The sequence below is a fragment of the Acanthaster planci genome, linkage group LG06, assembly GCF_054643075.1.
Source record: "Acanthaster planci isolate LZ-2023a linkage group LG06, COTS_SCS, whole genome shotgun sequence".
In the NCBI taxonomy this organism is placed as follows: Eukaryota; Metazoa; Echinodermata; class Asteroidea; order Valvatida; family Acanthasteridae; genus Acanthaster; species Acanthaster planci.
Genome location: NC_141782.1, coordinates 8591150 through 8608077, shown reverse-complemented (window position 1 = coordinate 8608077; position 16928 = coordinate 8591150). Strand labels below are relative to the sequence as shown.

At 43.2% G+C, this 16928-nt stretch overlaps 1 protein-coding gene across 1 annotated transcript in view; it reads left to right on the top strand.

Moving 5' to 3' along the window:
* Positions 1-16557, top strand: part of LOC110975623 (uncharacterized) — a 35023-nt gene extending 18466 nt beyond the window's left edge. Inside the window, 3 exon segments of the mRNA XM_022228234.2 lie at positions 6548-6875; positions 6877-7555; positions 7557-16557. Of these exon segments, the coding sequence (XP_022083926.2) occupies positions 6548-6875; positions 6877-7555; positions 7557-11300 (4751 nt within the window). The 3' untranslated portion in view covers positions 11301-16557.
* Positions 16558-16928: the final 371 nt, after the last annotated feature.

Genomic DNA, 16928 nt, shown 5'->3' with positions numbered 1-16928 from the left:
GCCCTTTTGATAGTAGCAGGAATTTGTCCAGGGTACACTGACTTTTTTACAGAAGTGCGAAGGACTTTGCAGTACTGATAATAACATGAGATTTAGATATTGTTAAGTGATTGGTAAGCACTGTCTTCAACCTCTCTGGAACGTCCTCGATGCCATCAATTCATTTGGTGAATATCAATTTGTTGAATTGCTACATACCTGGTTTAGCCTTACACAGGATCGGTGTGTGAAAGCCTTGTCGGATTTGGGACTCGTCCCCATTGGATTCACATTCCAATGCTCTCTGGACTGAACTTGCCCTGGGTGTGTGAGAACACACCAATCTTTTGGTTTTTTGTTTGTGTTTCTTGTTCCTCACAGTGCACTTTTTCAAGTAATTAAACCAAACATTTAGATACGTGCATGGCTATTCGGAAGGTTTGTAAAGAGTTGCCATACAGAAGGGTACCGACAATCAACCAACACTTTGAAGTTGTATTGGACACCGGTTAATGTAGTTTGCATACAGTAAATTCATGTGTTTAGTGTCATACAAAAAGGTCATTTGGGTCAGGGTGTCATACCCCTTCCTCAGACTAAATCTGGCTATCCAAGTGAGGACTGTGACCCAGTGCACATGTTCCAAAACACTCCATAAAAAAGTGCAGTCATCATCTGTGCTGTGTACTGCATCTGTGCATGGTGCTGACAAGGGGCCCACCTCTGCAGTTCCTCTTCCGCTCAGCAAGTGGGGAAACACAGGTGTGAACAGGTTGTATAAGGGGGTTGACATTTTCTCCATCCTTGGCCAGGAAACCTGAATGGGCAGCCAGGGCCAGGGACTGCTCTGCTGACTGATATGCCTGCTCTGGGCTGACTGTGGGATCTCTCTCACCCAGTCCTGATGTGAGTTCTTGTGGCTAGACAGAGCACAGCCTACGATGTCATGTTGCATCAAGAGCCATCTCTCAAAAATTTTAATGGGAAGGGGGCAGTGTCTCCAGAAAAGTAAGCTTGGGTTTGTTCATTCATACCTGTGAGTCTTGTCTTGAATCATTTGTGCTTTTACGACTTTGTTTCTTGATATTGAACTGTCTGAGAAATCCAACTTTCCTACACATACAGGGAAGGTGGTTCAAACTGTTACGGTATGGTACAGATACATGTAGTAGTGGTAGCCACAGGTGGCAGACAGGAGGCCAATAACCCCCCACTTTTTTGCCAGGGGGGGGGACACTTTTGGTAGATCCTATATGGGGCGGGGCTTTATGGATCAGGCTATTAATGGTTGATGCCTGGTGGTCTCACATCTGCCCCCCCTCCCAAATCATTCTGCTGCCATTGGTGGTAGCATTATCAAAGGGCTAGTAGCAATTACAAATGAAGGTGAGCCTGTAGATACAAGCAAATCGTGGTTATAGTTACAATTTCTCTCTGTCAGGAACGAATTACCAGTTGAGATGAATTACCAATTGAGAACAAAAGAAAATGGTGGAGAAGGGGAAAGGTTTCTCCCTAAAAAAATGAATAAATCGGCCACAGTAGACATGTACGCTGTTCTTTCTGACTGCTAGAAATGTTTTTTCTTTTTTTCTTAAAACTTTAAACCAAACAGCTGGTTACAGTTCTTTTTAAATTGCCAAATGTGTTACTATTAGACACATTGCTTTGACATGAATTTGTCGCTTTACATGCCCTTCAAAATGTTGATGGGTGTGGTGTGTCTCATTTCATGATTTTGGCGCTACCTAAGAGATAAGAATGATACCAAGCCCACTTGAGCAACACATGAATCACAGGTGATGATGGATAGATGAATACATGTTGGGAGAGGATAAGTTTTTGACTTTGGGAACAGGGAAGCTGTGAATCAGAGCCCACTCTTGGCACCACCTGTGGCTCTCTATTGAGTATCTCTTTGCTTTGCCCTGGACAGGATTTTGTGTCATGTAAATTTCACAGCTTGCCACTGCCCCGAAGTCATGTCAATTTTGGAGTCTGGTGCGATCTTTTGGCATAAATTCCTGAATCTAGCACCAAGGTAAATAAACTTTTCCTTTAAGAGTTACATTTAAAGCCGCATCTGTACACGAAGACCGGATATAGAATTATTTCAGTAGGCTTGCTTCCTCCTATTTTGCCTGTGACTTTCTGGAGCATTATGAAGCACTTTCCCCCTTTGCACTGTGTAAAATCTGGATTATTTATCATTACCAATTGATGACAGAAATATCCTGTTCTGGCTTCAGTCCATAGATTGACGTTAATACCTCTGCACACAAGCACAGTGCCTTGCATTGCGGAGACACATATGCATGCTGTCTTTCAACCTTGTTCTCACAGCCAGCATCCCTCTGCTTCCCCCCCTCCCACTCACATTTAACTTCCAAATTAGTACCATGAATCATGACTCGTTATGTGTGGGAGGGGCCAGTCAGGTCTTAAAGCAAGAAATTCACTCAGAAGTTTTGAGCTTAATGTCCGTCTCCCCTCCTACAAGACCAACTATTCAGAATCTGAACACCAGCCACTGATTATGGTACTGTGAAGATGGCCAACTCCCTCCTGTCCCCGTGACTGTTGTGTACATGCACATTCACTCATGCAGATCATGATCATCGTACATGTACATGTAGGTCAAATGAATGACCGGCTCTTGTGATCCACATTCAAAGCACTTTGGTCGGCTGAATTGTCTGAGGCCAATTTCAGTGAGCAAATGAATGCAGACTTATGCTAAGCATGGATAATATCTGCTGAGCAAAAACCTGGTTTGCCAGCCAGAATGGCCTGTTGTGTGTATTGCTTTACTGGCCGACAATCTGCAGAGTTTGTTTGCCAGTTTGAAATTTTTTTGTTAGTGCGGAATTCAGTGCTTTTTGCTAATTCACTCCTTGATGAAGTTGACCAGAGGTCGTAGGTTTGTTTGCATAATGTCTTGCACTGTGCACATTATGGATGTCAGCATTTCCACCCTCTCCTGGCAGTGCACTGTTCACTGGAAGCATGTGTCATCTAAGAATGATTGCAGAACCTCAACGTGCTGATTGATGGTGTCAAAAACTCCAGAATTCAGCAGCCATCATGTGGGACTACATTTCACCGCTTATGAATCTTGTAGACAATTCATTTTCGAGACATCAAAAAGAAATTTGGGGGACATATTCCAAGGACATGAAGTCCATGGTGTTGTTCCAAATGCCGTAAATCAACCCTATGAGGAATGAGTTATCTGGACACACAACTCAGTTATTATAAAGTCACAAGACTTACAAGATGAGCCTCAGCTGAATATAATGTGTACATGTACATGTATTTGCTGCTAGTGTTACCATGGACTTACAGGCCCTATGGCTCCATACCTGCGCAAACATCCAAAATTAAGCCTTCATTTGGAATGGTTTCAACCACTTCACTTCTTTGGAGATCACAGAATTGTAATACAAGCCCATGAAAACAAAACTTGCCCATTTGTTTACCTCTTTACAGAGGTTGTAAAATGAAAAATTTCCCTGATGAAAAATAAATGTTCCTAGCTAGGAACAAGATGCAGCGGTACATATAGTTAAGCATGGGGGAGGGTCCAATAGAGCTTGGAATGATCAGCTAAAGCACAGCATTTACATATCTCCTCCTGAAAGATCCTTGCGTTCAAAATCGCCCTGAGCCCTGGTAATGTTATCCACACAACAAACCAAGTTGTTTGCCAGTTTGCTTTTGAGTGGTTGAGATGTGGCTACTGTCGGGGAGTGGAGAAAATTGAATGGCTGAGAGGCAGCGAGGGGGATCAATGTTGGTTGCAACTTGGCAGCCGTGTCGCATATTAATGACGGGGGGGCCTCTGTAGCGTCAATGTTTTCAAGTAGACTTCTTTATAATTTGAGGGGGACTTGGGCTGGTTCATGGATACCAAAGGCTTGCTGCTGATTTCAGCCTCTTTGGGCAGACTTTTTGTCAAGGATTTGTGTTGTATTAAATGAGTCCCAGTGTTGTAAGAAAAGCTCGAAATTGGGAGTTACTGCTGTTTTGTTTTTGAGGTTCAAGGTTTCATTTTATGAAGCATTTTGTTGGGAAAATGGTGAGAAGTTTGCATTGAATAATGGTGTTTGCATTATATTGTCAAGAGTGAATGTTGGAAATAGATAAACCTTTTGTGTAACAAGAGCATTCATGTGAAAATAATCCGAACAAACACATTATTGTGGTCATTGGGGTGAATGGTGTGATAATCAGTGGTCCCTGCCTCACTACCAGCTTGAAGTCAGGGGTCTTTGCCCCCTCCTCTTGAAAGAAGTCGACTTTGTGGGCATGAAAACCCAGTTAATGCCCCTATAGCTCATCCTGTTTGTCACTCCAAAATGCCTGTCTCATAATTGGCCATAAGTGCGTGAATTGAAGGGAAAAAAAGTGGTCAACAGAGTCCCCCTGGGTTAAGCCGGCATCTGCAAATTGTACATGAAATATTTGCAAGCTAGCGGAGCAGAAGGGAAGACTTTTGTGTCCAGGCGTGGACAGTGGATGAGGGGCCAAAAAAAAAAAAATAGCTGGCCAATTTGGCTTTTGTCAGCTGGCTGAAAAGCAGAGAAGTTTCAGTATGCAAAAGGGAGTCAAGGCTCTTTTTTCGCTGTTTTTTTGGTGCCTTCCGGCCTTTGTTGATGTCATTTTGGGTGGAACTTCACAAAGGCTGCAGAGTATAAAAAGTAACAATTATCTCGAAGACCCATTGTGCTGCACGAGAGCATAACATAACAGAGGTGGCTTGGCTTGGACTGGACATTTAACAACTTGCATTAAGCCTCAGACAAGAAAATCCTGCATTCTTAAAATGCATTGTTCGGGGGGGGGGAATGAATAGATGGGGGGAGAAAATCCAGGAATGACTTAATAAGGCTTCTCTTATGTACATGTATTGAGCAAACAGGCCATGTGGAGGGAAAATATTGAAGCATGCATTCAAAAGACTGCGGGATGCATTTGGCGAACCGGCTACTTGTTCAAACTCTGTGCCCAAACTCTTTGGCGCAGTACTTTGTTTAATAGTGCTCTAACCAGCATTTGAGAAAAGCGTGATTATACATGCCTTTATTTGAAAAACGGGGCATTCAAGTTCCAAAGATTAATATATTTGCACCCACTTTCACGAGAAAATGAGTGCCAAAAATTGCCTGCAGTGTGTGCAAACTATGCCTGGACATCCCCTGGCTGAAATCTCATGGGCATGCAATTTAAAGGGAATACTCCTACCTTGAAAGTGTGTTTCTTGTCATAGGGAAGGCTTAAGAGTGCTTGAAATGAGAACTCTGTATTAAGTTTTAGTTTCAATCCAAAGTAAAGACCACATTTTACACGAAACACCCCCCTTGTTTGGCTTCCAATTACTGATGAATACACATTAACGATTAGAAAAACAAAGCTGCCACAAACACGCATCAAACTGTCAAGGCTTGGTTTTTTTTTTTTAGTCTCTCTTTTGTCTCCTTCTAACGGCTGTATTTTCCACAAATCGTCCAAAATAATTTGATTAAGGGTGAATATTGATCTTTCCTTGATTGGCATCCTGTCGGAGGACAGAGTGTCCCCCATGAACATGTTGCAAAGCCTAAGAGGGATCCCGAAATGAAATTAGGCAGACCGCAATCCCTGAGGAAAATAATTTAAGGCACTTTATTATTCATCTCTTGAAACGGAAATTCTCTAATTTGTTCAAGTTAATAGAATTCCGTGCTCTGAAGATTTGTAATTAAAAAAAGAGGGGGGGGGGAGTCGAGAATATGAATTGGCACATGATGGGCACCATTTGTAAGCACACAGGGGCAGTGTTTGAGTAACCTTCCCAGGTTTTCTTTGTGCAGAGATTTGGAGAAAAAAAAGAAACTGGAATGTGAAATAACCAGCGAAACACCTGCAATACTTGCTTGATGGAGGCATAGATGTGGTGCTTGGAACACCTTCACATGAGGGCGCCTGTCACTTTTGTGGTTGAGAGAGTAAAACATGGAAAGCTGAAAATTGTCGATGTTGATAGTCTCACAGTACATATAGTTATAATGGTCCATGAGAAGTTGTGATGGTTACATTAAAGCTTCCTTATCAATCTTCCACTTCACCTCTTTGAGGGGACAAATCTGGAGCAGCATGAAGTGCTGTTTTGTGTACGTGCATCACTTTTATCATTGACCACACTGCACTATGTGTGTATTGGGGCCAGTTACATCAGCATTTCTCCAGTGGTTTAATACATTTTTGCTATCCCAATGCTTTTTTGCTACTTAAACATTGCAAAACACATTCTACTTCCAATCAGTTTGTGAGCTTTCAGTCATGAAAGAAGCCTTGCCTGTTCTTAATACCCATTTGTGAGCATTGGAAAGAAAAGCTTCCCAGATAGGGTCTTGACTTGTTCAATTACATAGTTGCAAAGTAGTTTCTCGCTAAGAGATCAAACTCTGTAAATGAAAAAACCTATGATGGGTCATCAGAGCTTAACATAAGAACTTATTTTGAGCTTTTAAACAATAAACATTCTTGTACCTGTAACTCATTTTTATTTCTGTCAAATTCATCGCAGGTGCTGCCAAGGAGAACCACTTGAATACTGCTAGCACAGAAGAAACAGATGAGGATGTGATCATAGGAGGCCTCCATGTCTGCGGGAAGTGTCGAGGGGAGTTTTCAGTTACCTCCGATTTTCTGCAGCATAAGCAGACCTGCTCCAAGAAACCAGTGGTGGTTGTGATAAACAATGACGGCCAGTTGCAGACTGAGAGTAACAGCAGCAGCCGTCCGCCGTCCGTGGAGAATCTGTATGGCCAGGAGATTGCCAAGACTGTGTACCACAACAACAATAATGACCAGGTGCTAAATGGGCTTCAGCAGCTGCCGGATGACCCGTTATGATGACCAAGAGGAGCTTGAGGAGCGATCTGTGACAGAGGAGCCGGAGGCCCACTTAGCCCAAATTGATGGCCCCCGGGACCAGCAGCAGCAGCCAGGTCAAGATGACGGCTTGCATGAGGAAGACCTGAAGGCTTCCAAACCAGACAGGCGGAGAACTCAGAGTGTGGACTCTATGGAGTATGAAGAGTCGCACACCCAACTGAAGCACCCAGTTGAGAACTGCCGTTCACCGTCGAGCCGCCCCGTATTTCCGCCCAGACCAGGGAGTCTTGAGAGTACACCCTTCCCCATGGGGCCCTTCCCACATCCAGTGCACAATCAGCCAGAGATGGCGTCCATCCAGGACCAGCTGTTCCACCTGCAGCAACAGCACATTCACCAGCTGCAGCTCATCCAAAATATCCAGCAGCAGCTGCAAAACCTGGCTATGCAGATCAAAAATGCCCCTGCTGTTACCTCGGCTGCTCCAGTTACCACTACCTCAGCCCCCCTCACCCCGTCTGTGGAGTCGCAGTCACAGATAATGTCCCAGCAAACATCATCGTCAGGGCCTTCACCCCCACCTCATCCATCCCTTCGATTCACTGCCTCGACCACTGCCCCAACAGATGATGCCGTCGCTGCCATTACGACCCTCTATTGTACCTCCTGTGTCCTTCCCTATGGCCTCCCCAAGGCCACCATTTGATATGTTGCAGCAGCAGGGCGTCATGCCACCAGCCTCAAGTCAGCTTCTACAGGCCCCACCTAGGCTTCCCTTTGCACCATCCATGATGCTTCAGCGAAAGGGGAAGCCTCCAAATGTTGCGGTCTTTGACACCAAATTTCCCTCGGATGATCCATTCTTCCGGCATAAGTGCCGCTTCTGCCACAAGGTCTTTGGCAGTGACAGTGCCCTTCAAATCCACATTCGCTCTCACACAGGTGAGCGACCATTCAAGTGTAATATATGTGGCAACCGATTCTCCACTAAGGGGAACCTCAAAGTGCACTTCCAGAGGCATGTGGATCGGTACCCTCATGTCAAAATGGACACTACTCCTCACCCACCTTCTCCTCCTCTGCCAAATGAGCGTCTCCCAATCCAGTCTCCATCCATTCAGCAGGTTCCCCTTCCAACGATTCCAGGTGACATGAGTCGTCCATCAAATGATGCCACAACCTCTTTCCACTCTGGAACACCCACATCGCAGGCCAGTGGGTCTAACTCTGCCTCAAACAGTATCTCTGGTGACAATTCCCTTGAGCAGCAGAGTCAAGAAGATGGACGTCCCAAATCAGTCTCAGATATTGTCCTTCCCAAGGCAGAATCAGAACCTAAGACATCAGATACCAGTGCTGTTGTGTCCCCTCAACCAACTCCGGAAAGGCCCCTGACATTTTCCTCTGCCCCAATGACCTCAAGCTTTGCTCACTCCATCAGTCAAATCATGTCTGAATCTTCCTCAATGTTCACCACCGCCCCCACTCTCACTTCCCGAATGGAGACTCCATCTTCTCTGGCTGCCCTGGCTGAGCAAGGAGTCCGGCCATCAGAGACCTCTAAACTGCAAAAGTTAGTTGAGAATATCGAGCAGAAGATAAGCGACTCCAATCAGTGTGTCATTTGTCACCGGGTTCTCAGCTGCAAGAGTGCCCTGCAAATGCACTACAGGATCCACACTGGTGAGCGGCCATACAAGTGCCGTGTCTGTCTGCGCTCCTTCACCACCAAGGGTAACCTGAAGACACACTACAGTGTCCATCGTGCCAAACCTCCTCTCAGGATGTTCCACGATTGTCCCATTTGCCAAAAGCGGTTCAGTAATGTCTTAGTGCTGCAGCAGCACCTCCGCATGCATGCTGCCGAGGGCTTTCCGATTCCCCAAGACTTGTCTGCATTTGAGCACTATGCTGAAGACAGGTTTGCTGAAGAGCTGTCGAATGAGGAAAACCAGGTCCTTGACCAGGATGAAAGTGAAGAGGCAGCCAGGCTCAATGAGATGGGTTCTCAACTGGAATCCTCACCTGAAGGCTTTTCTGAACCAGAAGGTGCAGGAGATGAACTCCACAATGGCTTGCCAGATGAAACAAGAAGTCTCAAACAAATCCAAACTGCCTCCGAACAAGATATGGGCCACACCCAAAAGATCCACATGAGGGACAGAGCCAGACACATGGAGAGGATAATTGATGTAAATAAGGAAATTCGTATGGACTGGATGGGGAAGGAAGTTGAAGAGTCACCAGGAGTGCCTGCCACAGGTGAGTCTGCCTCCCCTCCATCCTACCTCTCTGATGACAGCAGCAGAGCAGCCTCCCTATCCTCAGAACCCCAGCCAAGCTACACAAAAGGTATTGATTCCATAGCTTCAGCCCTACATCTTCAAGCAAGTAGCAATGCAGAGAATCACCACAGACAGCTCATTGGCCGTCTTCCTAATCCAGGTCCTCAGTCCCCCTCAGACAAAAGCCAAGAAGGCTCTCTGGCATCTGACCAAGCATCTCCAAGTCCTGATGATCACAAGGATGACCCGAGAACAAGTCAAGAAGATATGAGGCGGCACTTCGATGAACTTGTAAATCATCACAGTGGTGTTTCAAGGAGTCATTCCAGTGAACTTACAGGGCAGTCAGATGATATTAAACTTCAGCCTAATTATATAAGAAACCACCAAGATGACTTCAGACGACACCGAGATGAACTGTGTGAAGCACATCCCAAGGAGCTCCATGGCAAACTGGAGGACAGTAGAGGTAAAGGAAATGAATTTGAGCAGAAAATCAATTCTGATGAGCAGAATGGCAGAAATGATGAGCCAAGGGGTCCTTCAGACGAGTACAGGGGTGAGCACAGACGCATTTTTGATGAGCAAAAGAACCGTCCAGACAGCATAAAGTTCCAACAGAATAATCTCCATCGAGCACCCCTCAAGATTGACACTAGCAGAACGGACAACAATGGGGCTCTGGACCTAACCCCCAAGTCGGTTTCCTCAGGGAGCAGCGAAAACAGCCTGGAGGCCCTGAAGAATCAAGTCAACAACAGCCACCACTTGTTTCCCTTGGGCTTCCCCCATCCGGGTGATGGTAGATTAAATGGAAGCAGTGCTGGACTGTTGATGCCAGATGCATCCTATGGTTCCACACGCAGCAACGGATCCAACACCACCTGCCATTATTGCGGTAAGTCCTTTGCATGCAGCAGTGCCCTGAATATCCACTATAGGAGCCACACAAAGGAGCGACCCTACAAGTGCGAGATATGCTCCAAGGGATTTTCGACTAAAGGCAATCTGCGTCAGCACATGCTGACGCACAAAATACGAGACATGCCCACCCAGATCCTTGACCCCTCACACCCCCATTACAAGCAGCAGCAGCAGATGATGCACCCCATGCACCATTTGCAGCCACCGTCACATCCCATGCTGATGCCTGGCATTTCAAACTTTGCTGCTGAGATGGCCTTGCACCAGTACCAACAACAGCAGCAGAGAACATCTCCTCGGTCATTCATCCAGCGGGAACCATCTCCATTGGGTCCTGAGCAACAGCACTCACCACAGGCCCAGCAGCAGCAGCAGCAGCTGCCTCCTTCACCACTTGGTTCTCCACAGAAAATCTCACCCCTCAACCCCCAGCGACCATCTTCTCCCTTTGACTGTGGTCAGGAGATACCTCCAAGTAGTCAGATGAAGTCCCCAGGTAGCCAACAACAGAGCACTTCGCCTAGCAGTCAGCATCACTTGGCACTACCTTGCAGCCAGCCACTGCAGCAACAGCAACAACAGCAGCATTCTCCAAATAATAACAATTACCCTCCTGATATACAGCAGAAGCTCTATCCCAGCCTGCAGAAGCCACACCCCTCTGACCTGCCCATCCCCCCATCCCAGCCCTCACTGAAGCGTTCCATTTCGAATTCCAGCTGCCCTTCTCCCACCAAGCGGCTGAAGCACAGCTGCCACGTCTGCGGCAAGCAGTTCCAATCAGACAGTGCCCTCCAGATTCACATGCGCACCCACACTGGCGAGAAGCCCTTCAAGTGCCACATATGTGGGCGTGCATTCACCACCAAAGGCAACCTGAAGGTGCACCTGGGAACGCACATGTGGAACGGCGGCCCCACCCGGCGAGGGCGGCGCATATCTGTGGAGGCTCCACTCATGAGGAGCCCCAAGGACAGCGAAATGTTCCGGCCAGACATGTTTGGCTTGCGGCCAATGTACGAGGGGGCATTCTTCCAGTATCCCCCACCCATCATGAATGGCTATGCAGCTGCCATGTCCAAGGCCAACGAAATTTCGGTCATCCAGAACCACCATTCCTCAATGGGACATGCACGCATTCCAGAGAACTCCAACTCTGTCATCATGAAGGGTAGTGACCTGAGTCATGACAGCAGAGACCAGATTCCAGAGTCTGTAGCCTCTCAAAACTAAGAAGAGAAAAGAACAGGTGTTTGTGTATCAACAACTATGATAGTGACAAATTGTTCATTGTAGGTTAAAGTGCTTGTAACGTTTTGTTAGTTCTTTTTCTGTGTTTTTGCTGCAGTATTTGAACACCAGAGTGTGTGATTTTTAAAATTAAATGCATTCTTTATGTTTATCCACACGTTTGCTTGTAAAAGCTGTATTAATTACCTTTCCTTTCGTTACTAACAAACTAATTTCGAAGTGTGCATTAGATTAACTCTTCTAGAAGACAATGCGCCAAACAGTGAAAATGTTTACTTTGGACACAGGGTTATCATCAGACTGATTGACAGGAATTACCTGCTATGTATATGCTGTCCAATTAACCATTATTTATGTTTTAAACAGCCACTTGTATAACTTATTGCGTATATAATATTTATAGTAAAACCACTCAGTAACATCTGAAGACGAAATTCTCAATACTTAACACTGGTAAATGTTAACTTATTCTAACCGTGTAGATTACTTATATTTAATGAGTGGATGATCTGCCATAAGCAGAGAGATAATTGAAACAGGACATGCTGGAACATCAAGAATTAACATTAAAACAAGTTATAGTAACATTTTACATTTATCTTTTGGCAACATTTAAAAGAAAATCCCAGAACAAATTGTTCCCCAAAGTGTTAATATCTTGGGTGATTTTCAAGTGTTGTTCAAGTTGAAAGCGTGGAAGTACATGAACAGCCATCTATAAAAGTAACATCAAACTGTCCTGCATCTCATGAAAGCCATTTTGATTCACTTTTCTTTTCCATATGCAGGGTCTATATCCTGAAATAAAAAATACAAGTACAAGAGCAGGATAAATACATATGACTAGCCACCGGTAGACAAATGGCATTGTTTTCTCTAGTTGTCTGACCAACAGCCAAATGGGGTTGCATATAAACAAATGAAGACAATGAAGTATTGTGCTCAGGCTCTTTAACTTAGAGTTTACAAAGTGCTTCTAACTCCAGGCCACAGAGATCTCTTAACCTTCAGAGGAGTTATCTCTAGTTTCTGGCATAGATTCATCAATGACAGGACTAGATCCACTTGCACTTTTTATTCAACTCTCTTGACCCCTGGAATCTCGTCATCGCCGGGTGAGAACATTTGATTTTCATACACAAATAAAAAAAGGGGAGGAAAAGTATAAACTCTTCCACTTTGGAAACAAAATTCACCTTGATGAGTGATGGATGTGGGAATTACTCAAATGGTAAGCATGTCATCATTAATAATCTGAGAGCCATTCCCACTACTGGCCCTGGCACGCAAACCACACATTTACAATGTCATCTGTCATATTTTTGCTGCCCAAACCAACAGGAGCATATTTTGCCAATGCCCTCCCGAAAATTGCCCATCAATTTTTGGGGACACGTTGAAGCCAGACTGATCCATGATGTAGGTAGGGGGGCTTCTACTCTTGAACTGCCAGCAATCTGTCACTGGTCACTGTGACAGTTGCAACGCTGCTCTCAATCTCACCAAACCATGCTTAGAACAACGCCCACATGAATTCAGCCAAGAACTTCGATTTAACTTGCTTTCCAGAAGATACTTAAAACAACAGGTATCATTTCGTTAATATCTTTCGTAGGTATTTCAGCATCACACCAAGACACTAGACATCAAGAAGTATTGGGGAAATTGAATTTCAGGTTCTTTTTAGTTCTAATTTAACTTTCTTTTTGGAGAAAATGATGGTAGAAATTATCACCGGCTTCAAAAACTCGTCTGGTTTGCATTTTTTTTGAGGAAAAAACTAATCATTTCACTGATTTCCTTTCCTTCCCGCTTTTGCCACACTCTGCTTTGAAATAGAAAAAAATAACTCGGCTATTTTGTACTGGCTGCCAAATGTTTTTGAGAGACCTGCCCTGGCAATTTCCAGTTGATTCTCTTCCCAGTTAGCTTGCAGTGTTTTAGGAAGCTGCTCAGTTATAGTTGTTTATTGCTAAGTTTCTCAGGGATTTCTGCCGATTGCAAGCTTGTAATTGTGTTTTGTTTGTTTGTTTTTTAATTTTAGGAAAAATGCAGTGTTCTGAATTAAGTCTTCCTTGACAGGGTAATTTTTTTAAATTCCATTTGAAACCTTTAGTGTTATGTTCTGCCCATATTTCTGCAAAATCAAGTTCTGTTTCCTGGTGTACAGATAGGGGATGTGTGGTTTACTTAATGGACTTTATATTTACAGAAATTATGAAACTTGTGACTGTCCAAAATGTGCACTAGCTCCCTCACTAAATGTCAACAAATCTTTTTGAAGTTGCTTATGGTGCAAGAAATCAAATCATATGAGTTTTTTAAATCGTATAATTGCTGTGAAGTATACATATTTATTGCACATGAGCAAGTAATGAAGACTGTTAGTGGAAAGGATTTGTATATACCAACGTGTATCTGTTATGTTTGGTCTTTCGTGTCGAAACATTTCCTGCCACAAACAAAAACCTTCCAAAGTTCTCAGAAACTTCCACTGGAGGACGTGTACAATTCCATCAAGTAAAGACGTGTTTCTGTATTTAATGATGTGTACATTTACTCTCTGTCAGATTTAAAACATAACTCCATGTAGTTCATGTGTGTATATAAGCGTATTTAAAGATATCATGTGTAGATACATTGTACATGTAATACCAACCGGCAGTGTGTATCACAAACACTTGTCCCAGTGCAGCAAGTTGAAATGTAAAAGCCTGCTTATTCTGTGTGGTTTCTTGTGTATCAGTGCCCTTAGTCCCACTGTTTTTGACATAAAGAACAAACCGCTTTTTCTGGACAGAGGTGGACTTGGATTCCCCACCAGTTCATGGCATTTAGACAATTTAGTCCTTGTTGGCTTAAAGCCCACATGACTATGCAGCATGAACAGAAAACTGCAGCTGTACAGAATAAAAAATGTTTTTGTTTTGTACAGCTGAAAGAATTTGTCTACTTTATCCACCGGTAAAGAACTTAAAATGGCTCATGTTTTTGTGTTGCTCTTTCTTTTCAAGGCGTCACCGTTTATTTATTGTTCAACCCAAATATTTTCATGATATTAATGATATAAACTTTGTTTTGCATGTTAGTTTTAATTTAGACCTAATCCGGCAGTATTTATACTAGAAACTGTTTGGTTTTTGTTTCGTTTTTGGTGGACACAGTATTAAGCTGTACTGATATGTGAGTGCTGCAGTGTTGAGCATCGAACCAATGGTAGCAATTTTAGGCTCACCATAGTTATCGACTATTTCATGTGCACTGCCATGACATCCATTGCCAGTATGCAGTATTAAGATGTACTACTAGCAGTTTTTTGAAAATGCGACTATTAGCACTAGATAGATACAGATTTTAGTTGAAGTTTTACTAACGGCCAAAATTGGACAGTTAAGGCATACTTTGCTTTAGTATTCTTTAAAATATGTACAAATCAGCTGATAGCTTTCCCCAAGGTTTACTCAGTTTGTATTTATTGCTCTTTTTTCGTAACAGTCTTTCAGCATTTGAGTTTGCTCATTTTTTCTTTATTTTGCATATGTGTGCTTGAAGAAAAGAATACTGCATTGAGTTGTGTTTTGTATTGTACAGCAAAAAAAAAAAAGAAATTTACCATATTTCTGGTCAGATGACCACAGCAAGCCAAAGGAAAGTAAATTTATGTAAATAAGTGTAACTTTGAATGCCGTCAATACGAAATAACTGTGAGATGCAAGGATCTGTGACCTGGGTTTGAGTGTATACAGTGGTCTTAATGTACAGAACTTGTACAGTGTGCATATCACCAGAGCTCTATTAAAACTGCCTACTAGACTAAATAATACTGCCAACTTTGTCAGCCACAGGAGTTGGACATTTATGATACATTCAGGCCGGCCATTTTTTTCCGTTTGAGTAGGAATATTGTTTGTATAAGAATTTTCACACTGTGATTAACACAAATGCAGGTTGCAGAGTTTCTGCTCAGTTTCAGAATGAAGTTGAAGAGTTTCCTTGAAGAAAGTGTTTAAATTGCTTTTTGTTGTGGAAGTGAAATAATCATTTAATTCCTTGCTTCTTAGAGCTATTAACTGTTATTTCCATGGTTTATTGATAAGGCTTTACAGTTGCATGGTGATGTCAAAGGTAAAGGTTCATGCTTACGAAGAATACCTGAATTGGTGTTTATCAGGCTCGTCTTTCCTGCAGAACCATGTTTCTCAACCATGGAGCAAGAAAACAGTTTCACTGTATTTGAATCGTACCACTTCAAAACTTTCAAACATGGAAGTGGTGATTTTAAGAATGGTGATGATATAGACATAAGAGATTTAATTTTGAAAAGTTGGTCAGTCAGTCATAATCTTCACTTTTGGATGGTTCCCAAAATCCAGTTTTAAGAAGGAGTGGAATGGACACAACTACACTTAATCTGTCATCCGTCATTCAATCTGTAGTTTTCAGCCTAACTTCTGAATTTTGTTCTTATCAAGCATTTTAGCAATTAGACCTTGTGTCCCAGCCCGGGATTATCACCCTAACACAAATCAATGGAGGCGCCCACCAGAACACTCTTTCTTGCGGCCGGGTTATGGGGACTACAGGTGTTGAAATTTCAGACATTGTGGGGACCGAAAGCATTGTGGGCACAACACTTGGTTCCGATTTTCTCACCAAAGGAAATGATCCCCTTAAAGGCCAGCCCAGCCCCATCACGTGTGCTGTCTGTCCCCACAAGCGCATCACCCAAATGAATGTGCACTGTAGAACCCCCAGGTCCCGGGGAACACCTGAGCATTTGGTGAGGATTATCGTTGACTGACTGCTAATTATTGCCTGACAGCCCATGCATTAAATGTCCACGGTTATTTTTCTGGACTTTCCTTCCCCCTCTTCCCCCCCCCCCGAGATTGTTGGGCATACCAGGATATTAGCAACATATGCTTATTTTTGTATTTCAAGGACTGCCAAGTTAGGCTTCTCTCTGAGCGTGCTATACCATCGTGTAAATGTATCAGAAATGGAAACAGTATTATCTATCTGTAGGAACAACACATGTAGAACAAATCGCACTATAGCTTTTAAAATACAGAGGACGATGGTCTATATACCGGTAGTACGCTGCACTGGCCCACACGTATTGTAGATGCACTGTATACATGTATGATGTAGCATTTAGTGGAACATTGTATATTTTGTGATACTGAGGTTTAACTAATAAAATAAAAATAGGACAACTTTATGGATATTTATAAACAGACGTTGTTTGTTTCAGTTTCGATTTGGTTTTTTAATCTTTTGTGTATGGTTATTTGTTTATGAATTTCGTAAATACATTCAAATGTTCATGAATTATGCAGTTTTATGGTAAATCTTGATCTGATGGAATAAGCCTATTCAAAGCAATCATTCACAAATAAACCACTCAAAAAATTCTTAAGTTAATTTATAAGATCAAGTTTGATAGCCAACTGCTTTAACAATACAATGATCAAGAGGATGTTGTGGTATACCCAGGCTTTTGCTCGGGGGGGGGTACTTTTTTTTTCTAAAAATGACAGTCAATTTTTTTTTTTTCATTTGGAAAAGAAAATGTCTCACCCAAATCTGGATACATCACTGATGGTACAT